Source organism: Scleropages formosus, chromosome 11, assembly GCF_900964775.1.
Source record: "Scleropages formosus chromosome 11, fSclFor1.1, whole genome shotgun sequence".
Classification (NCBI taxonomy): domain Eukaryota; kingdom Metazoa; phylum Chordata; class Actinopteri; order Osteoglossiformes; family Osteoglossidae; genus Scleropages; species Scleropages formosus.
Window position 1 is genome coordinate 3,704,460 of NC_041816.1, and position 25,630 is coordinate 3,730,089.

Below are 25,630 nucleotides of genomic sequence, written 5' to 3' on the forward strand. Positions count from 1 at the left end.
AATTGTAAGATTTTTATAGCCTTCTGTATAGATTTTATTCTTAGAAATTTTTTAGAGTGGAATGTAATTTTACAAGGTAGTAAATGTTTTTATTAAGATGTGTATTTCCATGTGTCTAGTCTCCAAACCATGTCAAATAATCATAAATGTGTTGTGCATTATAATACTAAATACATAATACCTGAGAATGTACTCAAATATCAAGAATAATTTTTTCAGCATGATGAATGTTATTGTCCCAAACAACCTAATGGCAAGAAAATATCTTCTTTGGAAAATTGGTAGAATCAGTATAACAATGTTTATAAAAACTATGGGCGCTTTTAAAGCCACCTAAATTACAATGCTTTTTATTTTTCCATTTAGTTTTAAGTTTGCATTTGCCTGAAAATTACTCTAAAGGTTTTATGATAGATCTTTATTATTATGGCTTTAAACTTCCTGGTTAAATAAGGAAATAATTAAGGGATGTTGGCTTGGAAAGCATGCTAATTTGCCAAATAAGTTTATCTTGCGTTTCATTGTGGATAAAAACATCTGAGGAGTTCAGCCAAGGAATTAAATAAAAAACTTATGGTTTCTAATGTTTTTCTCAGGAGCAGAAGAGATTCTGTGCACCAAAACAGTTTTTAAAGTAAAACTTTGTGGAACTTCGCTGCTTGAAGAATTTGTTGAAATCCAGAATTCAATAAAAGTAAAAACGAAATCAAAACTTAACTAAAAAGTCATGTCAGAAATAAGCAGTATGTGGGCAATGATAGATGGAAAATTTCTGTTCATTTTTACATGCGCTTTTGAATGAAGATACTAAAGAGTCACAACGTTACTTGTTTTGTTTTTTCTCAGGTCTTTAGGGAAGTTTCATGGCAAAGTAATCACCCTTTTTTTTGAAGTAATAATTGAATCTCGTCTTGGCATACCTGAAAAAAGAGACAAATAAATACTGTTAGCAGAGAAATTGAAACTTTTGTCATATTTCTGAGAGATTTTTAAGGAAGGATGCAGCGCAGCTGCACATGGGTTTGACCATATGCTGGTGTTTCCCAATCATATGCTTTGCTTTATAATATTCACAACCAGCACTTGGTCACTCTAAATTGCCCGTAATGTGTGTGCCAGTGAATGTGCAGAATGGTGTCCCATCCTGAGTGGACCGTTTCTTAAGCCCTAGGCTTCCAGGATAGGCACAGGACGATCATGACCCTGCACTGGACAAACACTATATATATAATGTATTTATATATATATATATAAAAAATGACTGAATGAATCACAGCAGGTCAGGATTTCTGTATCCCTGTGTGCCATTGTCTATTGACGCTCCATCTCAAACTCATTTTGTCCAAAATCACGGCCACTCCAAGCCGTGTTCAAATTAAACACAGACATGAGAGAAGAAGAAAAGCTGATTTCTTTCCAACGTTAAGGTTATCATACGGCAATCGATGTGCAGGGAAGACATTTATAATTCCAGGGGAAACACATCCGTCTGCTGAGCCCCCGAACGCACCGCTAATCTAGATGGTTTTTGTGAAGATGAATAAGGTGCCGCACCTGAGTTCTTTAAAAATGGTCCCCGTAGGCATTGATCAGCGGTGAACGGCCCGCCTGTCTCGTCACGTCACATGAGATGAGAACAACTGGGAAGTGTCTTTTTCAGCAAACGCGGGAGCATCTTTGAATATCTCCCGTGCCTCTGAACTCGGCGTTAGACTTTGATTTGAAAAGTTATTCATTACATAGACGTGGCATGTTGCCATGACACTCGCTTCCAGTGGGGGGTTGAAGCATTATTCATCTAATAAGCATTATTAAGGATCAGTTTAAGTCATAGCACATGAAAGCAGTTCCGCTGAGACGCAAAAGGGAGATGATTATGTTTAAAACTTCTAATTCACAGCGTTCTCATCCAGCTCCTCTTTAAAGAGCGAAAAGGGGAAAACGCTACCACTTTAATAAAGAGGGGTGAGAAAAAGACAATTAGGCCCAAGATTAAGGTGGGATCTGGCACGGCGTCGGTGGCGACGGAGGGGATAAAAGCGTACGAGTGCCGGGTGATTAAATAAGAAACAGGAAGAGTCTACAGGAAACAGATGGCTGCAGAGACACTGAAATGCCATGTGATTATGGCGTTCCACCCGAGACGGCACAAAAATCACATCACAACTGTAAGAAAGTCGGCAGGTAGCAACAATGAAACCTCGGTAGATGTCGCTTCGGTCGTTGAAATCTCGCCTTCCATAAAAGTCAGAGGCCTCAAACGGAAACGCAATGTTACCAGCTGTACATTTTTTTCATAAATAGTTTTTTTTTAAAAAAATGAAATTTAGTGTAAAATACCTATTGAACTGCAATGTACTGCAAAGCTAAGGCAGGTTCTACAGTTTTTAAAAACTTTTTTTTAATTTATAACAGACTTTTCGTTCTTTCGTCAGCTACGAGGTCTATGTGAATAAAGAGGGCAAAAGCTTAAACTACAGATCTGCACTGAAATATAAATATCAGCAAGCTGTGGAAAAGCTGTAGGGACTAGCAGATAATAGAGTTGTTTGGGATGTGGGTTTGAATCCCTGCTTCTGCTGCACTACATTTGATCAAGAAACTTATTCTGATTTGACATAGTAAAAATTAACCTGCTATATAAGCTGGTAATTAATTGCAGGTAAATATATATATTAAGTAGTAGCTTTATAATAAGAATTAAAGTGTGTGATTTAGTTTTAACATTGAATTTTCTGATCCATAATGGTCATTTGTCAAGTGTCTGTCTAGATATCTTTTTCTTTTTTTAAGAAAAATCATATGGGTATGTTTCTCACACTTTCTTCAGTATGAATGCACAAACACTGTGTGAAACTGCTTGCCCCAAGCGGGGTCGCGGCAAACCGGAGCCTATCCCGGCAACACAGGGCACGAGGCCTTTTATTAGCCACTACTCCGGCATTGTATTTGCTTGTTTGTGTATCTTAATATTATTTAAAAAAAACAATGGTAGGAGGGTATGAGGATTTGCCTGTCCTGTGTTTTATGCACCTACTTGAACGATGAATCTCGACGCATCGAGTGGTAGGTAACAAACTAGGTTTACTTGAGTCACACGTCTGCAGCCGTGTCTCTTTCTCTTAATGTAATTCATAAACTGTACTTTCGCTGAGATGTACATTGCTTCGGACAAAAGTGTCTGCTAAATGAATAAAGGTAAATGTAAATGTAAATGTAAGGCTGGAGGGACAGGGGACACACCCAGGACGGCACCCCAAGCAGGACTCAAACCCCAGACCCACAAGAGAGCTGGACCTGGCCAAAACCGCCACCCCCCCCAGTACGAACTTAGTGTTATTGAGATTTTAAATGCACATAAATTGTATAAGATGCACAGGTCAAGGAAAGCAGGTTCTGTGCTCCGCTGAACTGAACAGGGCAACTGGTAGCATAGTGGTTAAAGATGCTGCTGTTGGACCCAAAGGTTGCAGTTTTAATCCCTGTCTCCAGCAGTAGTACCTTTGAGCAATGTACTTATTTTAAATTACTACACTAACATTAATCAGCTGTATAAAGGGATAAAATAATTGTAAGTATCTTAACAGTGTAAGTTGCTTGGGAGAAAAGTGTCAGGTAAATGAATTAGTATAAACTGTACAGTGAAATGTGTTGGCTACTTTCAGACAAGTACCACATCTTTGCAAAAAAGGCCATAATATATATCTAGCAGAAAGCTTTTTTTTATTTTTATAAAGGCTGTACCTACTAGAACTGATCCTATTTTATTTAGATTACTGCAGCTTGTTCCACTACAACAACTAATAATATACTAATGGATTTTGAGGTGGGGGGACTGATGTAAATTAAAGTAAAATAGTTGGTATTTAGTCCTATACAATTTAAAGTAAATACTTGGTATTTAGGTGGTTGGTAGTTGGTTAGTAGCAAAGGCCAGCTTGTACTGTAGTAGTAAGAGTTGCTTCCTTTGGGTCCAAAGGTTGAAGGTTTAAGTCTCACCTCAAACTATAGTCTCCTTCAGCAAGGTATTTACCCTAAATTGCTCCAGTAAAATTACTCAGCTGAATAAATGAGTAAATGGTAGTAATTAGCTTAACACTGCAAGTTACTTTGGTGAAAAGTGTGAGATACATGTAACATGTGTCTAGCATCAGCCTCCATGATTTTATGTAGTTCTGTTGCTGATGCTGTGTTTGCCACTGGAGGATGGAATAAACACATATATAATAATGATGACAAGAGGTATGATTTTTTGTGACAGAAAAAGCTGGTTTATCCTCAAATAATTCTTCTCCTGGGTTTTCTCAGGGTGCTCGAGGTAAAAAATTTGAGTGTTCCTGTTGTGTCATCATTAAGGAACAACATGGAGACAATCTGAAGGTCAGGTACTCCTATGGCTCTTAGCTGCAGATGCTCCTGTGGCAGATGTGTAAGACTCAAAGACCGTGCAATATGTGCAAAGAAGCAGAAGTGGCGACATCATTAATGAGGTACTTTCAGCCTTTTAAAACATTTTTTCTGGTTTCTTCTTGAATTAAAGACAGCAGAAGAAATTGTTCTTGCTGTAAACAAGGTGTGCTTTAATGATGTAAACACGTTTGTTTTTTTTTTTTGAGGTTCAAAGAAATGATGCGATCTGCTATCAGCAGGTGGCGTAGTGGTTACGGCTGTCGCCTTGAGCTTGAAAGACGCAGATTCAAATCCCATTTCCCACTGTAATACCCTCAGTCAAAGCACTCACCCTAAATTGATGCTGTAGAAATACAGAAATAAATGTACATGGCTTAGTATTCCAAACTTATGTTCTCAGCTGCTTTGGAGAAAAGTGTCGGCTAAGTTAATAGAAAATTAACAATTACCGGCGCAGCTAAGTCTTTTCTAAGGCTTCCCAGCTGAGCAATTTGTGTGCGAGCATGTGCTCTCTTTTCCAAAGTTTTTGAGGCTTCCGATTTCTGGTCATTTTCTCTTGTTTTTAAACTTTCCATGTTTGCCGCTGTGCGTCGCGGACGCCCGGGTTGCGCAGTGGTTAAAACCTTTTTAACAAGCCGGGTGGAGCACAGCACTCGGTCCCTTCGCTTTTATCTGACCAAAGTGGGGCAGATCAGGAGGGAGAAGCAGATGTCAAGGCATGGCCGGGAGCTAATTTTAAGATATGGCTCCTTCGACTTAAACACCCATCTCCCTCTTTGGCTCCGAGAAGATGAATTTCGCTCATTGATTTGATTCATCTTTGCCTCCTCCCTTTGGTTTGGAAAGTTTCTTTTGTCTTTAATTTGTGCAAGAATCTGTATATAGAAAGAATGACAGACACATGCACAAATATATAAGTCATTGCGGGCAGCAAGGAGCACAGCAGTTAAGGACGAGAAGTTATAACCTCAAGGTTGCCAGGTTGTGCTAAAAACTCCCTGCAAACGTTGTTTTGTCTTCAAATTTCTTACCCTGAATTGCATTGTCAAAATAGCCATCTGGACCAATAGCTCAAACTGCAATACATTTTAATAAAAACAGAATAATAATAATAATAATAATAATACTGTACCATTTTATTATATATTTATATACGAAGGCTGCTTGATCTGTCGAAGTCTACAAATAGGGTGACAGCATGGGGCCAGAAAAAACATCCGCTCTCGACAGCTGCCATATGTGTCCAGCAGGAAAATTCACTGCAGATGCAACATTCAGTTTTCATGCTTCATTAGAAATAATATGGTGCAATATTAAAATTTTCCATACTTTTTTGGAAAAGTACGATGAGCGAATGCAATTTTTTTAAAAAAGCTACTTGCACAAAACTAGGCAGTTAAACTGGACAGGTTTAAGTTTAAAAAAGAATTAGGTAATAATAGAAGTGGAACAGTCGTTTGTACTTTTGCATGAATATTTGTTTTGAAAGAAGTGTATCTGAATAATGTCGATGTAATGCACACATTGTATTTCCTGTGGGAAGTACGCCGCTTTGGAGAAAACTTCAGTTAAATGAATAAATGCAAATGTAAATTTTATGTCACAAAAAGCCTGAAGTTTTCCTGATTTTTTTTTTTTTTTTAATGCGCACTGTTTTTTACACTGTAAAATTGCTTTTTTACACAACATTGCTTTTTCTTTGTCATCATTATCAGGGTGCCAGCAATTTTTGAAGCCACTGTAAATTTTATTTATTGTTGTATTGGTTTGTTTTATTTATAAAGCAATAAAATTCAGAAACTCTACAGTAACAAAAAAGGTGCAGTTTATGTGCACTGATTTATGGCTGGTTCACAGGCTACCGCGTGCTGTACATGGGTAACTGATAATACTTTAAAGTGCATTTATAAACATATTAAAATTGTCGTTATACTGTATATGCTTAATATTAGCAGGGAGATTAGAATGAAAACATCAACTGGCAAAAACATAAGATGGTATCGGTAAGCATTGTAAGTTATGTTTTGAACTTTTCATGAAAATATCCACTCCATTTTGAGAGAGAAAATAGTTACATGTTTCTGTTCTGCAAGTTAAAATTCAAAACAATATCTTTAAAATGTACTTACTGGAATTACAGGAGGACTTCTGTTATATCTGCTTCTTATTTGCTGCTGGAAAAGGCTTGTTAGAAAATATATAAATGAATCTAAGACCATTAACAATGTTCTCCATCTGGTTTTCAGATGCATAAATTTTGAGAAGCTCCATTTCTCTTTTGTTTTTTTGTATTGTCAGTAAATTTAAAAGATGTATTTCTTACACGACCGGAAAACATTAAATGTGTTTGTCAGTGATTTAAGCCTACAATTTTGAAAGGTGGGGGATTTTCCATCATTCTCAGAGGTAATTGAGAGTTTAACTGCTAAAAAAAGTGCCTCAACCGAGCCTTCTGAGCAATTATATAATTTAACAATAAAAGCCGTTGTGCATATTTCCAGTGTTTGCTTTTGAAATATGCAGAATTGGCACTTGACATCTGATGGCATTTCCATGTAATTATTCTGAAATAATGGGGTTTGTCACACAAGCCTGAAATTGTTAAATAATCAGCGACTTGCAAAACCCACAAGACATTTAAAGAAATATGTATAATAAATACAAACGTCTACTGCGAGGGAGAGGGGGAGGAGGAGGAGGACTTTTCCATTCTTCTCAGCGATCCCTCCATTGTCACAGGCGTTTGTCTTTGATTATGTGCTCGCCCCAGGCGCCTCCCCGCCCGCGAGGGAGCCAGCCGTAATTGGCTTTATTGAGATCATATGGCTAGGAAACAGGCCTTGAAAGGCAGCACCCCAGAACCATACTTGATGGATTTCCTATGATTTGTGCCTGGGTTTACTCTTTCCTGTTGTGGAACCGACACCCTGCAGCACACAGGCCAGAGCCAAGGGACGAGCCGCAGCCAGGCTCGGTTAAAACTACAATACGGGCACTGTTTCCTTGTGTCTCCAATTGCGCTTGCAGCCGGGGAGGGAGCGGGGAGCTGCGAGTGATCCAAATGTGGGCAGGAAACACGCAGAGCGAAGGTCGCCTTTGTCATCGACAGCAGTTCTAACCACTGCGGGCGGCACCAGCGGGTGCTGGAGCCGACTCTAACTGCGGTGTTAGAGGCTTGGGTGTGGGGCGGAGAGCAGATACGTTTGCAAGACGCAACGCACAGCCCGAAGAGTCTCGAGAAAACCTTCATCGCAAATGGCACTGGTGGAAAGCTGGCACGGGACATTGCCCCGGGTTTTGAAAGACCATCGCCCGGCTGGCTCAGTTGCTGAAAGCTGGCACTCGGGGCCTGTTGGCTGCGCTACCGGGCACCCCCGCATCCTGCCACCCACGTACTCACCCTACACACAGTGCCAGTCTTCATCAGTGTAACCAAACTGTCATCAAGTTGTTTAATGCTTCTTAATGTCATTGTATCATTTATGTTCCGCAGCAAAGTGGAAATGAACTACATGTGTTGTTTTTTTATTTTATTTTTTTTGAGGGAAGTTCAAATATGGAAAACAAAGTTGACAGGACTTTTTAGATGTGCACTTTCACATAGCAGTACAATTTATAACAGCAAGACAAAAAAATAGCATTTTTTTTCCCTTTACTGGTGTCTCCCTTCATTCTCTAAAGTGCACATTATAATCTATATTATTCCTGAATGGACATTTCCCGTGCTGGTATTATACTATATATTACCTTACTGTACTATTTGTATACCCTGTACACACACACACACACACACACACACACCTTCTGAACCGCTTGTCCCATACAGGGTCGCGGGGAACCGGAGCCTAACCCGGCAACACAGGGCGTAAGGCCCGAGGGGGAGGGGACACACCTAGGACGGGATGCCAGTCTGTCACAAGGCACCCCAAGTGGGACTCGAACCCCAGACCCACTGGAGAGCAGGACCCGGTCCAACCCACTGCGCCACCATGCCCCGTATAGCCTGTATTCTATTTTATTTATTATCGTATACTTAATTACTTCAGTGTTATTCTGTTGTGTTGAGTGTGACTGAATTCCCGGGAGGGGTGGGCAGTCAGTGGCACTTGGCCCTTGGAAGGTTAATTTTAATCCTCTTTATCATGGAATGCGATTTTTTTTTCCTCTCCTCAGCTGCTAGCTGATCAACTCAGCTGTACATCATCACTGTTCTGTAATTGGCCTGCATTATCTTTTTTTTTTCAGTGCTCTGCATCATTCTAGGACGGAAGCTTTTTAAAAGTAAATTGAAATTGAAATGTATTCAGCATCCACCACGTCAAATTCCACGTATGTGCAAACATACTTGGCCGATAAACCAACCAACTAACGTCAACAACCTCTTGTCCCGAGCAGGGCTGCGGCGAGCCAGAGCCTAATCCGACAACACAGGGCGTAAGGCCGAAGGGGGAGGGGACACACCCCAGGATGGGATGCCAGTCTGTGGCAAAGCACCCCAAGCAGGACTCAAACCCCAGACCCGTCACACAGCAGGCACCGTTGGCCAATAAAGTGTTATCTTATTTTATTAGTAATGGAAACCCAGGGGAAGGTCAGGTTTCGCTGGGTTTGGAGCAGTGAATTACTTACCCCAGGAAGTCAAAGTCAATTGTGGAATAGTGGTCCTGGAGAAGAGCCCAGAGACCCCATGTGAAGTGCGAGACCTGGGAGGTGAAAGAGGGAGAGCTGTTCAGAAAAGGCATCACTACTCGAGAGGACCAAGTGCACGAGAAGAGCTGCCCCATTAACAGAAGCAAGGGGATCAACCACCATGCGGTCAGATAGATCTTTCATAACTGTGTCAAAGATGGGGTATGTGGCTGGAGGATCAGACTCTGTCTGTGAACACATATTGGGTCATCGAGGAGTGGTGGATCGGTGTGATGTTCCATGAGCTGCTGTGCTGTGCAGCTGTGGGTGCGGGTTGGTCTGAAGATGGTTGTAGATGGAGACCTGGATTTATGAATGTTTAGGGATGAGCAAACAGAGCTGGAAAATTAAAGCTGGGATGTAGCCGTTTAGCTGAAAATGTAATGGTCATCTACACAAAAAAAAAATGCAGAAAAACAAATGAAAATAAAAACGTCTAGACCTTTTAAAGCTGAACATAGAGAATTATGCCACTTGTGGCCATTACTATGCAACCCTTGTGTAAGATATTCATCTCTGAGGAGCAGAAAGAGAACTAAAAACTAGTATAGATGACTTGAGCCATACACTTGAAAGGGGATCAAAAGTCATTTTTTGGGAGCAGTTCTGTCTGTTCAGACCTTCTGAAAAAAACGTGGAACTGAATAGCCTAAAGCAGAAGATTAGGGGAAAATCACACACACAATAAAATCATCAGTTTTAGCTGTCTGAATTATTCTGAAAGAGTAACACTTCATCATAATTTAATGCTGAAAAAACCCCTCCCACCGCATCACATATCATATTGCAGTCTGTTGTTTTCGGGCGAATATAGGCAGTTTCTGGAATAGTGACACAACGTTTAACATTACAGTATTAAACTCTTGTTGCCAAACTTTCAAATCCTCGTACGAAGCAGTCAAACTTCAATCGGCCCCTACAGAAATGTCAAAGAAAGTAATTCCAGAGTGAACATTTTTTTTCCACACTGAAACTGCATATTAATATTTCTCATACTTTAAGTTCCACGTTTCTCTTATGTTACAGGACATGTATATAATCTAAATTATTAATTTTGGATGAAAACGGTTTTAATTTATCACGATATGAATATTAAGGCTTTACATTTATTCATGAAACTGACATTTATCCATAAAAATACATTTTGATGCTAGTTGCTAAGATTTACATTTGCACGATTTGTTTAGTTTTCTGCAAATTGCAGCAGATGTTTTTGGAGATGTAACATAACATCTGGAGATGTTCCTTCCTCAGACAATTTGCAGAAGTCTGTCTCAGACACCCAGCAAGAGGGACCCCTGTCTGAGCAGAAGTATTCATGTGCAAGAGTTCCAGGAGGTGTGTGCTTGTGTGCGTGTGCGTGTGTGTGTGTGTGTGGGTGTGTGGTTGGCATCCTAGCTGTTAAGAGCTGGAGAAGTTCATAGCGCTGAGATTTTGATAGTCTATAGTTTAAAATGATCAACCGTTGCAGTGTTAAAGGTCTGTTTTTGATCGTACGATAAATAAATAAATAAATAACCATTGCAGTGCTCAGCTGTCACAAAGCAAACTGCGTTCTGGAAATTTTACTGTGTAACAGCTCTGTGTTAACCCTTGTAAGTACAATATTGCATTCATTCATTAGTATGAACACAGGGTCCGGTGCAGGGTCATGGTGCTCAATAGCCCATCCCAAAAGGGTTAGGGTTACAGTTAGTGCTCCTTGGGTTGGGATTAGGGTTAGGATTAGGGTTAGGGTTAGGGTTGGGTCAATGCTGCTGGGGTTACGTTAGGGATAGGGTTAGGGTTAGTGCTGCTGGGGTTAGGGTTAGGGTAACTCCCCAGATGGGACACCAAGTAGCTGTAAGCCATGTATCACAATATTTTTAATAACTTTGCAGATCAGCTATATGACTATTTTTTCTGGATTCTCCAGCTGTTCCCACTTCCTTACCGCTGCTGTGCCAAAAGTGGTTTCACCTGAAAGTTTTCATCTTTAACGAAGAACGCGTCTGTCATGACATGAAAAGAAGCTGAATTAATGTCGGAAAAGCACCTGCATTGAGATACGAGGGCTGACTTTTAATGGGCCGCCGTGGTACGAGCAGGGGAACGCGAACAGAAAAAGACATTGTGATCACACTGTCCTGCTGTGCCAGCGTCCAGAACACTCCCTGCTGCGGCGTCATCCAAGCTGACGGGCTCAATGGTCTACACTCATCTCCATAAACGAGACTTTTTGTACTTACAGCTTACATTACCCCCCTGTGTCCTAAAACATGGGTAACCGTGCAAGATGAGTGTGTTTGTCTGAAATAAGCAGCGCATTTTATTTCCAGTTTGTGTGGATATTGCTGAATGTCTAGCCTTTCTTCCTCTACGGCACAGACCCCTTTTAACAATCTCATGAAAGAACCCCTCTTAGAATGAATGAATGAATGAATTTGGGGGGAATGCTGCACTGAATATTTTGCACTGAAAATTGATTACCTCCACACAGAGTAATGTCCTGCTAGTAATATTATGGTCATTTATTTCATTTAGTTGGGTTTACTTTCAGTACGATCCAGTGTTCTGCGGACCCCCTAAAGGCCATCTTTAAGGTCAAGAATCACTAAGTCGAAAAACGGTATTACGGTTGTTAATGCAAAATTTTTTTTTAAATCTCTAAAGTAGTGCATGGTATTTTTAGCAAAGTTGTGTGTGTTAACGGGAATAACGAAAAGCTGATTTATGGGCTGAGTCCTGAGGAGTCTGCTGTGGAGACCAGGCACGACCAGTGTTTGAGATGGAATTCCAACGTTGTTTCACGGGCGCTTCTATAATTTCGGTCACAACCTTTATTACAAAGCAGCGTGACAACGTTAAACCGACCTCACTGGTGAAGATCTCTGTATCCTTTAAGAGCTGCATCACTTAACTCTACGGCTCTACCGGGGGGGGGGGGTCCAGAAAGGAGAGCGGTACCGAAATCCTATAGGTGGGCCTGAACTACGTTCCCGTGAGCTACGGTCTATTTAGGTACCGTCCGTTTGCGTTGTTGTCCTTTCCATTTCGCCTGGGGTGCAGACAGGAAACGGAATGTAACTTAAGGCCAACAAAACGTCTCGGAATGAACACGCCTCGCGTGGAAATTTAAAACATTTGCGAGGGGATCAAGAAGAACGGCACCTAAATGTTTTCTGTATAAGCGAATGCTGTTATTAACAGGGTCTGGCACGATGTGGGCTTTGGCCCATTGTAACTGCTCCGACATGAATTGGCTTCGTTGTGTATAATTGAAGAAACCAGCGGTGCAGTTTTGTTTTTTTTCTCCCTCTTTCTTCTTTCTTTCTTCAGCTGCGCTGTTTTGGCGGCTGACGAGCAAATTGAATTTACATTCGTTACCATAGTACAGGCCCATCTCTCCGCGCTACAGGTTTTATTGGGCCTTCGGCTCCCGTGCATTACTTTTTCCTCCGGCCGCTGCCAGACCGCTCCGGTTTCATGTGGCTGCTGGTGAAAATGACCAAGTTCTAGGCACATCGAGTTTAATTTAGTCATGCAGCGTTTCCCAGGCGTTTGAACGGCGTTCAAGGCCGCGTGAGCGCGGCCCGCAGCCGCTCACTCGTACCTTTCGACCGTGTTCCGCTCCGCCGGCCCTCATGGAACAACTGAAGTGTTTAACCTTTTTTTGGTGGACCAATTTCAACTCGAAAGCTTCCACGGGGCCCCGAGGCTTTTGTGGCGAAGCCTTTTTTCTTTGGTGTCGCTCGATGATGTAAGTGCTCTCCGCGGCCGGGACGAGGACCTACAATCGAGAGTTCTCGGGCAACGCTCGAGCTCCGCTGCGGTCTGCCTCAGTTTCCCAGCTCGGCTTCATTCGACATCTGACTTTGATCACGTCTTGAGGTGTCGTGCACGTTCAGCAGATCCCATAGCGTGATTACGGAGGGAGAGACATGAAACAGATTTATGCTTATTGTCTTTTTAATAATCATTCTAAGGGCCAAACCTATAGCTTTTAAGTGTGTTTTATGACTTCCTTTGTTTCCAGCCTGGGCGCGAGCACATCTTAGAGTTAGGGTTAGGATGCTGCGTCACCCATGAAGAGGTGTGCAAAGGAACCACGTCCCTTCATTTGTACCCCGATGCCCATTTTCAGTGTGTTTCACTATTAGTTTGACAGTTACGCTAGAGCTCACGATCGCCCGGCTTGTCACAAACACAAGCTAAGACATGCCGACTTGAACCCAGGGAAACGGTTATGATTTTTATAGATTTTTAAAGGACCATCAGTCATAGTCTACAGGCAACGATCTGCAATAAGACTCCATGTATGTTTGGGATGAGAGCCATTACCTCAATACTCTTCACCTCTGACTTTGAGGTTTCAGTTGCTGCTGTCACAGATTCTTCTCTAAAAACATCTCTTACTGAAAGTATATATTTCATTTTGTCTCTTGAAATGTGAAGTGTGCGTGTTTCTCCGTGTAAGTTGTGGGATTTATGTTCACAATTACCACAAGTTAAAAGATGGAGCTGGTGGGTGGGGGCGGGTTCGGGTGAAAAAATACACCAAATATAACGTTCCTCATTGAAAATGTTCAAAATTCCCAAAAAAGGCATGCAATGTGTACCTTTAGCAAGCACTCACAATTGACTATAAATTCTTACCAGTCAGAGACGGAGTCACAAGAGCTATTTATCTTGAGAAGAAATGCTTGGTCGGTAAGGAAACCCTTTCGTTGGGGAAATACACCAAGCTCTAAGTCAATGTTCCAACATGAAATCAGCTACAGATTTGCAAACCGGTGTTTTTCTGTGGAACTGTTCTAGTGTATTTAGACTAGAAGCTGTTTGCTGTTCATGTGTTCAGACATAAATGTGCACCCCACAAAGGGATCGCCCTTAAGACAAAAATTTTGCTCAGAAATGGACTTCAGCGGGAGGAGTATTATAACATTTTATCAGCAGAAATAATCATATACAAAGAGATTTGAAATATAGGGTTCGTAGCATGAGTGTGTTACATGAGCCGTTGTGCCAACATGTGCTGGACCAACAGTCTCGCATCAAACTGAGAAAAAACCACATTTTATTCCTTCTCCGGTGATGTCATTAATCAGCAGGAAAAGGGCCTTGTCTGAGTTTTCAGAGGGTGGCTGTCCGATTTTGCTTTCCACAGCAGCCGAGGATCTGCTGGAATTACCGCATTTACAGGGCACGTCGAGAAGGACATTCGCCCTTAAAAATCTCAGACCTCTGAGCTATAATTAAGAGAATCAGTATTGCACAATGAAGTCATACTGGTGTCACCGAGCTGGAAATAGCCCAAAGATTGGCGCATGTTAAGAGGTGTGATCACATCCTGCCAGCGGCGGTCCTCAGGCGCCGTGGCAACCCAGTGTCATCCGAGGGGGGCAGCCGAGCTTGTCGCTACGGTAAGCGCCTGAGGGTTATTTACACTTCACTTTTATTAATGGCACACCTGAGCTGTTTAAATTAGCCAAACAGGTCCTGGGTAGTGGCTCGTTTAAGCGATGCAATGAGTTTGCTATAAACTGGCAGCGTGTCCTAGTGATGTGTACCGGACACACTTTCACAGGAAGACCTTGGTGAGCTTGGATTGTGTGTGAGGGAAAGACAAGTGGGAAAAATAGTGATGTTTATTATCAGAATCACGTGAAGCTGCAGATTGCTGAAGTTCTCTTCCTAGGCAGTATGTTTTACATTGGTTGTTTAATTTTGCATTGAATGGTACGCTATGAAGGGGGTACGGTGGCGCAGTGGGTTGGACCGCAGTCCTGCTCTCCAGTGGGTCTGGGGTTCAAGTCCCGCTTGGGGTGCCTTGTGGCGGACTGGCGTCCCGTCCTGGGTGTGTCCCCTTCCCCTCTAGCCTTGCGCCCTGTGTTGCCGGGTAGGCTCCGGTTCCCCGTGACCCTGTAAGGGACGAGCGGTTCTGAAAATGTGTGTGTGTGTGTGTGTGTGTGTGTGTGTGGTACGCTATAGCCTGGCTCCTCGTTTAACAAATGTTATGCATTTAGATAGAACTGTTTTTTCCAGTTTATTTTTAATTGCGTTTTCTTTGCTTACCTGTTTTTAAAATTTCTCTCTTTAGCGGATGGTTATGTGTTTATGAGCCCAGCTGACAGATGGCAGTAATACGCATCCAAACGGGACAGCAGTGTGGGACCTACTTAATTCAGTCCACTTTAGCAGAGATTACAGCTCATGTCTGGTGTTTGTGAGTTTTGGTGATCAACAACAGCATGGAGAATATTGTACATGTTCATTGGATGAATGTGTCAGTCAGCCAGGACTAAGTATAAGTTTTATTTTCAGCCATTTCAAATTAATTTTAATTTTAGGTTAATGCAGAGGTTATAAAAATATTAAAATGAAGAGGATTACAAACTATTCTTTTATTTATTATACCAATATGCAACATTATCATGGAACGTAAAGAGAAAAAAATTTGAGTAAATTCTGCTGCTGACCTGTTGTTGAATGGGACTTAGTAAAACAGAATTTAGGTTTAGAACCAAATCATGTTATGAACAAAATTTTGGTCAGCTGAGGAGCCAGCATAGCCAAATAGAATAGGTGGATGTAATACGGTGTATTTATGATTTACTGACCACATTGTTTTGATTTTCTGTGCTTGTATGATTAAGTGTGGAACACAAAACATGGAAATTCAGGAATAATAAATTAATAACATAATAATGATAGACTCGCCAATGGAACGGCTTGTTTCGCTCTTGCTGAGCTTACAGCTGGTAGTGTAATGGCTCGAGTTGCTGCCTTTGGACTCACAGGTGGCAGGTTTGAATCCCACCTCCAGGTGTAGTACCCTTGAGCAAGGTACTTACCCTAAATTGCTCCAGTAAAATTACCCAGCTGAATAAATGGGTAAATCATTGTAAATACCTTAAGATTGTAAGTTGTTTTGGACAAAAGCATCAGCTGGATGAATAAATATATATATATATATATATATATATATATATATTTGTACAGTAGGGGGTGCGGTAGCGCAGTGGGTTGGACCGGGTCCTGCTCTCCAGTGGGTCTGGGGTTCGAGTCCCGCTTGGGGTGCCTTGCGACAGACTGGCATCCTGTCCTGGGTGTGTCCCCTCACCTTCCGGCCTTACGCCCTGTGTTGCCGGGTAGGCTCAGGTTCCCCACGACCCCGTATGGGACGAGTGGTTCAGAAAGTGTGTGTGTGTATTTGTACAGTAGGGTAAGAACAGGGGTGTTTCTGTGTGTTTACATATGTGTGATGCTCAGAAGAAGGTGTGAACGATAAAGGAGCGGAGCAGTGACAAAAGGCCTCACGGAACAACAAAGCGGCTCGTCCGGGCCACCCGGGGGAGGCCTCGCCTTGATCTGCATGTTCCTGACTTTCCACCACATTTACCTTTAAACGCCGCGCCGCTTGTAATGTGCCGAATTCATTATGTCATCCCGGCCGCCGGATTATCGCACCACCACGCAGAACATCTGCACCCTGTCATGTTTCATCCCATTCATTTCTACTTAATTTGATCCTAATATCTGATTACGCACGGAGCCAGATGTTGTGATAGACAGCAATGCGGAAAGTTCTGCTTTAGGAGTTTGCGCCATGTGAGGGAATTTCACCCTGGGCTGCCTCTTGGGTCTGTGACGGGAACAGCCTGTTTTTATCTTGCTCATTAATATGTATCATACTTTCATGATTTTTAATATTGGTTTTTTACTGTCAGTGCACACAGAAATCTATAGCCATCAAAATCCGACTCTGGTCCCTGTGGGTACCAATAAAGTTCTTTTTTCCCCTTCTTTTTCTTTTAATATCGTTAAATCCAGTGGGTCTGTTTACAAGATTAACTTATCTTGCATAAATATTGACAACAAACAAGAAGACCCAGTTTATGTGTGTGAATCACTGACTGCAGCATGTGCACTGTAATGGAGTGTACTGTACCAGTGCTAACAGTCTTTCCATTAGAAATCCACTGTGTGAAGATTTGTATCAACACAGACTTTGGGTTAGGACGTGAGTTCAGATCTTGCACAGTTTGTGTGGAGTTTGCATATTCTCCCTGTCTTTGTAAGGGTGTCCTTGGGGGCTCTGGTTTCCTCCCGCAGTCCAAAGATATGAACCAGTGACTCTACATTGCCCTTAGTGTGGGTGTGTGTGAGTGAATGAGTTTGTGGGATTGTCCTGAGATGAAGTGACATCCTGACATTCCTGCTACTGGGCTAGGTTCTGGACACTGACGATGGATGGATGGATGGATGGATGGATGGACGGATGGATGTTATCAGCTACCTTCCAGTTTTTTTAATTTTAAATCTTTATTAAAAAACGTAGCTGTGAATTTAAATTTCAGTAGTGTGTTTTGTCTTTACGATAGAAAGAAGTGTTGGCAATGGGTCTCAATTTCCATTTCTCTCCCTGGGGTGAATTCAGACGAGGAATCTTAGGAGGGTGTGTGGTGTCTGATGGGCAAACCAGAGAGCGTCACGTTTTGCCTGGGGAGCCACATCCGGCCCGTTTGGCACCAGCACACGATGCGTGCATGGCGCTCTCACTTGGCAGCCTCTGGCACCCCTTTTTTGTTCCCTCTTCGTTCTGTCCATCCTGCTCTTGTGATTGCTGGTGAAGGCAGCCGGCGGGGTGGTCTGCACAGTGTTCGAAACTCACCAGGGAGAACTTGCAGACCTGCACATAGAGCTCTTGCAGCTCCTTGTCGGAGATGATGGGCTCCAGGCCCAGGCACTGCTTGTAGCTCCGCAGGTAGGTGGTGAGCCAGTCCCTCTGCAACTCTTGGCTCGGGTAAAGGCTGTAATCGACATCATTCACACCTATGGGTGAAAGAGTTTTACTGTGAAACCCGTGAAAGCTACCTTGGCGTACTCAAGAGGCACTACAGCTTTGGAAGCACACCACTAGCTCTTTTTTCCTCTAATTCCTCCACAACCAGTTAGAAAAGCATCTGCATATAACTGAAAGTTAAACTTTAAATGCATATGCATATATACATACTAATATAAATATAATGAAAGAGCAATATTTTCAGCAGTGCCGAATCCTACCTCCTGCTGCAGTACCCTTCGTCAAGGTACTTAGCCTGAACTGATACAGCAAGAGTTACCCTACTGTATAAATGCATGAATCATTGTGAGTATCCAAACATTTAAATGTGTAAATGTGACGCTATTTATGTGAATAAAGAAACTTCTCCCCTAAAATTAAGCACAATTACTATGTGGTGGTGGAGGTTAGAAGGAACATTTACCAATCAAAAAAATCAGTTAATTAAAAATTAGTAATTTGTAAGATGATGCAGTCTCAGCAGAACCCATCAGCATCTCTCAGCCTCTCTGCCTCCACTCCTCCATTACAGCAAATGTTCAACAGAATGAAGCAAAAGGTTTTATAGCCAGTAATCAGCACAGTCATCTCTAGACCTGACTGCATGCTTTGGGCTGTCAAGTTAAGGCTAATTGATAAATTGTGTCTTATCAAGTCCTTTGCTCATTTAAGACAGGATTAGCGCTTAGGTGACTGCTGTAATAGTATGGATGTTTAATTCATATGCTAAATGAGAGTGGAATTCAGATTGAGGCAGTGCTCTCCCGCAACACCAGTGGCTGATTCTGATTCCACGTTGTGTGTTATACATTTACATTTAAAGTTACATTTACATTTATTTATTCAGCAGACACTTTTCTCCAAAGAGACTTCCAACGAACACTATGTAGTGATATAGACCCAAACACCTTATTCACCAAGGTGACTTACACTGTTAAATACACTCCTTACAATGGGTCACTCATCCATACATCAGTGGAACACACACACTCTCTGTCACTCACACACTAGATAGATTGCAGGGTTGACTGTGCCGCGTTCCCCTGGATTACAGTTACGTGGGGAACGGACACCAAGACCCATCAAAAGATATCTTGGCCCCGAGTGTGATGGCATGACGATGTTACATTTTCAACTGGCTGATCACCAATAGACTTGGTGTGGTTGGTGAAGCTAGTTGTAATTGGTCCAGAGGTCACTGGCCCTTGAGACCACGGCTCCCATGGTATAGCTCAGGTAATGCATGGAGGCTTCACATTATGACATATCCAACTGATGATGACCCAGACTTACAACAGCCATCCCATCAGCCTTATTTACTTGTAAAATGATGTATGGATGAGTGACCCATTGTAAGTAGTGTATCTAGCAGTGCAAGTCACCTTGGTGAATAAGGTGTGTGGGCTCATAACACTACATAGTATCCATTGGAAGTTGCTTTAGAGAAAAGTGTAAGTGAATAAATGTAAATGTAAAATATAATTTTTTATTTAAGAAAAATTCAGTTTATGATTCCATATAAGTTGCTTTAAATTTAAAATGTTCAGCAAGCAAAAATGTGAACATTATGGTGATGCAGAAAAGAAAAAGCAAAAGAAACCAGATCTACATCTGAGCGTAAAAAATGTAGTATAGCTTGACAATATAATTATAATACTGTACTGTATAATATATATTATTTACATTTACGAGCAGCGCCTGAATTACGAAAGAGTTCCGTGTCCTCAGTCTGTCTTTAAGTCGGATTTTGACGTAAGTCGGAACAGGTAGGTATGGTTCGTATCTACTGTCAGTTAGTCAAATGTTTGTCTTAGTATATCATATATCGTGTACCTTTCAAAAAAAGATTAAAGAAACACTTAGGATAAACTAATCTACCTTTGATATAACAATACAGTAATAATAATACAATGTAATAATAATGATAATACATGTAACTACAATAGTTATAAGAGAGAGAGACATAGAAAGAGATAAATGTTACTATTGTCATGAAGAACAGAGGACACAGAGGAGGCTGGACCCAAGCGCAGGATCGTTTATTCAGAATCAAAGAACTAGACGTGTTCTCGTGGTCAGGGATGGGCAAGTGGTCGGTCGATCGGTGAGCATCCGAAATTGTGGTCAAGGGACAAGGCGGGCGGTCATTATCCAAGACGTGGAACGGGACTGGGTAATGATGAGGGACAGCACTTGGAAGAGCAAAGCGAGGTAGGTTTGAGAACAGAGAGAGGACAGTTGTGTTGAGTGAGATTCCGCAGCTGCGAAGAAGTTGAGAAGTGTCTTTTACAGAAAAGTGCTCTCTCAGAGAGAAAGAGAGAAGAGAGAGAGAGAGAGCAAGAGAGAATGTGTGTGTACAATACATTAAGGAAACTTTAATGTTCACTTTTCCCATGTTCGTTGGCATTTCACCTTTTTCCGATCTCTTTAATATTTCCGCCTTAGTTTCAATCATGATTGTTTTTCTTTTCTTTGATGCATCACCATCACCTGCATCACATTTATGCTTCGGTGCCATGTGTAGGAGGGTAAAAACGAAAAAAGAATAAAGCCGACTACAGTAACACACATGAGACATTGCTAACAGCAACGTGGTTCGGCTGAAAAGAAGGAAGCCTTAGTCCTACCTTGGGCCCACAAGCCGACGAACCGCCGTGGACGAGAATGTTTTGATCCGCGTCGCAAAGTAGCACCCATTTGTTATTACAAATAATTGTATGTAACTCGAATTTTTAATATAGTAGGCTTTACCGGGGGGTGGTTCGTAACTTCGGGTTATACGTAAGTCAGACGTTTGTAACCCCGGGGTCTGCCTGTGCATTTATTCATTTAGCAGATGCTTTTCTCCAAAGCGACGTGCATCTCAGAGAACAATACAGAAAGTGCATCATATCAAAAGGAGAGATTTAGATACAGATGCATGATTCCAGAGTACATTCAGCTGGTCACATTTGAACCAGTGTACATTACATGAGTAGCTGCATAAAGGTTTACCCACTATTCAACAATTTCTGATTACAAATGTTAAACATAAACATTTACAAGTTTATCATGCACTTAATTTTTTTATCAAAATTATTATTTGATATGGCTATTAAGAAAAGTAATGTGTGAAATCACTGAAAAGAATATAACAACATAACAAAGCCAGAACAGAACCTTGCAGGAATGGAGCCGCAATATACAATAAATCAAGGATCTTCTTGTTTTCAGTAATGGAACGGGTACGGAAAGTGAAGAAAAATATTCTCCTGTTTCCCCCTTATGCAATTTTGATCTGAAGTACCATGGTAAAGACTGAAAATATCAACAGTGGTAATCTGTTCTTGTTCATGGGTCTACGTAATTTGGGTAATGGATAAATAGTACTATGATGGAAAATGAATTTTAACAAATGGCTATCCATGGCAGTTTCCCTCAGTGCCCTGAAACTTACAATCACGGGTGATGTACCAACCTGCAAATTCGTTGAAATGGTTGCCGATGTCGTACGCCTGGTAGTTGAAGTCGGCGTACTCATAGTCGATGAATCGCACATAACCTGAACAAAGTGAGAAAATAAAGCTGCACTTTTGTAACGTAGTCACTGATCTTTAGCACAAAGCAAATTCCAGCGTGCGGTACTTCTGGAGGTCAGCTCTGGGCAGGAAAAGCGGTAATTTGGGATGTTTGTCTACATACTGTAATCGTAAGGTATATCCTCAGTCCCCTTTACATTTATTAATTTAGCGGATGCTTTTCGCCAGAGCAACTTACAGTGTTAGTGAACCTACAATTATTCACCAATTTATACAGCTGGGCCATTTCACTAGAGTGGTTTAGGGTAAATACCTTGCTCAAGGGTTCTACGGCTGGAGATGGGAATCAAACCTGTGACCTTCTTGGTCCGAATGTAGCAGCTCTAACCACCACGTTATATATATGTACGCATGCAGCTATGTACTGTATTGTATGAAAAATCATCGGCAACTCATGGTCAAATGAAGACCTTCTGAACAAAGTTTAAATAGAAAAACTGGATATTTATTTGAGAACTTCAGCATCTGCGCCACTATATTGTTGCATGCATTGCTTGTACGTGTCTCTATTGCTCAGCCATCTACATGAAAAATCATATGCAGTGCTGAGGGTTGAATGGAGGCCCTTTAAACAAAATTTTAACGGACAAATGTGTAGACAATGTGTCGCGGACCGTCCTTTTTGCTTTATACAGTGAAACGATGAACGATCAGACATCTTTACATTACATACATTTACATTTGTTGATTTAGCTCACAGTTAACCTATTCACAGTTATTTACTCATTTATACAGCCAGGTAATTTTACTGGAGCAATTTTGGATAAGTACCTTACTCAAAAGTACTATAGCCGGAGGTGCAATTCGAACCTGCGACCTTTGGCTCCGAACGCTGCACTGCAGTCTTCGAACGGATTCTTAATTTTGGCCGCTCCTTGAGCTCGCTCATTTCTGAGGGATGCCCCTCGCTCACCTTCCGCCTCGTTGTAGACGATGTTTTTGATCAGGAGGTCGTTGTGACAGAGGACGGTCTGCGACTTGACTGCGGAGAGGTGCTTCTTCAGCACCTCGACTTCCCTCGCCAGCACGTCAAAGTGGGGCACCTCTGATGCCGGCCTGGACCTGGGGGAGGCGGTAGACATGTCAGACACCCACATGTCAACGCCCGATGCACTTATAATTATTTCCCAAACATGCCGCTCTTTCTTCGCGGGGACCCTGCTGCATTCGCTGGAAGCTGAGGGCCCCCTGTTGCTTGAACCGCAGGAAGGGAGCATATGTGAAAACCACATGTGCAGCAGCTCGCAGTAAACAGTAAATATGTGGTGCACTTGGCAGGAAGCGCCATTGCCGGGGAGCGTGCGGCAATTTCTCTAAAGCAAAGAGACACTGAGCCTTTTTCCTGTCGCTGCGCTGGAGACGCCGAAGTTGCGCCGATTTCGCCGAACCTTTTGAGGAGCTCTGTCTGACGTCTTCTTAACGAATGCTGACAAATCAGGTGCGCTGAGCAAAAGCTCTGTGCGCATGGTGCCAGTCGAAAGTTTGAGTACGCACGGCGGAAACTACTTTGGTTCACATTCATCCTTCGGTGAACTGGTGCGATGGGGAAATGAGACACCGTGCCTTCCCGCTTCTTCGGCACCACTTCCCAGAGATGTAGGACACCTGCGTGTTGCTTTTCTCTCGCTCTTCTGTCCAGTTTGTCCCATACAGTTTGCTGTCTAGGTATCAAAGGTATTGTAACTATAATATGTGATCGTTAACATCCTGACTTTAGAGCTGAATACAAAATGAATACAAAAACATACATCTATCCAAGTTCAGGTATCGCTTGTAACCCACAGGATTACAGTGAACCGGAGCCTTTTCTGGAAGCATTGGGCACAAGGCTGGGGGGGGGGTAAACCCTGGATGGGACTCCAGTTGTATGGGTCACATGGGATATGTAGTAGCCACACATACACAGGCTCACCGAGCCTTTCACACACTAGGGGAATTTTAGCATCTACAATATATAATATAGAAATATATACACAGCAGAAAAGGGCAGTGTGACATAAAGTGATTTACTTTAAAATCACTAGTAGTAAAGATACGCGCTCGAATCCGGTTCAGCCAGTGTGGAGCCTGCATGTTCTCCATGTCTTGCTCTAGGTTTCCTCCCCAGCACAAAGACATGTGTCTCAGGTGGCTCTAAATTGCCCTTTGTGTGCGTGCGTGCGTGTGTGTGTGTGTGTGTGTGTGTGTGTGTGTGTGTGTGTGTGTGTGTGTGTGTGTGTGTGTGTGATTGACCTGTGATGGACTGACATCGAGTGGTGTACCCTGCCTTATACCCTGTGCTTCCAGGATAGGCTCTGGACCAACACGACCCTGCACCGGGAAAACAGTTATTGAAAACGAATGAGTAAAAACAGAGTTTTACTCTTCCTCACCCCGGGTTTGGAACGGCTGCTTACGATGCAGAGCAGCTGAGAGGATTCCAGCTCATCGGTTCAGTCTGCCTTTGCTGCCAAAAACATCTCAGGGCACGAAGCAGTAAATAACGACGTTGCTCTCGTCTGCATCGGCGACCCCACTGGGATTGCATGAACCCAGAGCAGAGCAGCTTTTAAAGAGATCACAGGGCGTGGTGAGCAGAGGGCCCGTCCCCCCGGGGTCCCCAGCCATGCCGCGTCTTTCACGGCGCCCTTCTGCAGCGAAGGCGGGAAAAGCTATGGCCCAGACCCCCTGCGAGGTGTGTGACTCTAAACCCCAGGCGCAGTGGGTGCCAGGTTTGCAAGGCCGACCAGCGGGATCGGGGAGGGAGGGGTCAGCCCAGTCCTCCACGTCACACCTACCTACTCCTACACACAAGCTGCACACAGGCTGTATTTATATATAGGCGTCTATAGTGACACCATAGGATTTGCCCAAAAAGTCAAATGATATAAAGAAATACACACATTTGCTTTATCAGGTTATCGGCAGCATCAAAGAGAGCTGTGAAAACCCGAAATAACCGTGTCGCTAAATTCTTAAATTGACCATCACTATGAAAGAAAGTAAAAAAAAAAAAAAAAAAAAAAAAACGTACTTTTGCTTTGGAGAAATCTGAGTGGGGCTATCTTTGATGTGCGCCCCTTGATATATTTGGCCCATGGTGCCACATTTCCCTGTGATGTGGCGGATTAATTAGGTGGAATGTGCATGTAGCCGTTAAAATCATAATACTAATTTAGCCAATGCACCGTGGCTTCGCCGTGGGTGGCGGCGGCGGAAGAGCCGCTCGCTAACACGTCCGGCGACACGGTCAACACAAGATAAATTCAAAGTCCTGTTTTGTCGTGCCGCGGTTTTCACACCAGAATCATTAACTATTATGAAGTAAATTACTGTGCAAATGAAACGCGCAGACGTGGAGTTTATCCTCCCCCCCCCCAACACTCGGGGGTAGGAGGAAACGGCTCTGTAACTTTGTCAACATGCTTGTAGTTGTTTGTTTAGATGCATCTGTGTGCCGGTTGTTCAGATGTGCAAAAAATTGCTGGTTCTGGGCAATTTACTCGAAAGTTTACTCACCCCAATTATGATATATGTAACAAACGCGTTGCAGGCCTGCAGTTTCCTTCAGTCTCTCGTCCGGCCGCGCGTTTTCCCACGTTTGCCGCGGGTATCTTTAGTAAGCGGACGTGAAATATCGAAGCCTTACAGAATTCAATCTGCAGTTAGCATTAACCTGTGTTTGTCCGACTGCTTTGTCCGAGACACCTTTCGTCCTTAGGTGATCAGCTTTACGGTGATTTCCCCCGTGATGCAAGAGCGTAATTTCCACGGCATCAATTGCAGGCAAGGACCTCGATTAAAGGTCCTGAGGGAGCAGGTGGGGTTCGAGCTGGAGACCTTTAGAGGGAGCAGCCCCAACCACTACGCCACCCGCTGCCCCACATGAAGAAACAAACAAGGGATCATTTGTACGATTTGCACCCTATCGCCCCCGTTTGAGGTGGCCCCCATCCTAAACGGTCCAGCAGCCCCAGTCCGCGGGGTTTGTTTTCCTCATCGGAGGCCCCCATAAATCAACGAGGGGAGCGTTTCTGCGGAGGGCGAAACCTGGACAGGAGCATTGTCTCTTCATCCGCGCACCCCGGCCGTTCAGACACTGTTTTACCTATTTGCGCTGTGGGGCAAACGGTGGGGAGGGTTAGTACGC

The 25,630-nt window shown here is 42.8% G+C and overlaps 1 protein-coding gene across 1 annotated transcript in view; it reads right to left on the reverse strand.

Moving 5' to 3' along the window:
- Positions 1-321: 321 nt before the first annotated feature.
- Positions 322-25,630, reverse strand: part of LOC108934618 (ethanolamine kinase 1-like) — a 44,803-nt gene continuing 19,494 nt past the window's right edge. Inside the window, exons 4-8 of the mRNA XM_018752565.2 lie at positions 22,415-22,563; positions 21,381-21,464; positions 17,753-17,913; positions 9,040-9,113; positions 322-920 (exon numbers count right to left, since the gene is read on the reverse strand). Of these exons, the coding sequence (XP_018608081.1) occupies positions 851-920; positions 9,040-9,113; positions 17,753-17,913; positions 21,381-21,464; positions 22,415-22,563 (538 nt within the window). The 3' untranslated portion in view covers positions 322-850. The remainder of the gene's footprint in view (positions 921-9,039; positions 9,114-17,752; positions 17,914-21,380; positions 21,465-22,414; positions 22,564-25,630) is intronic.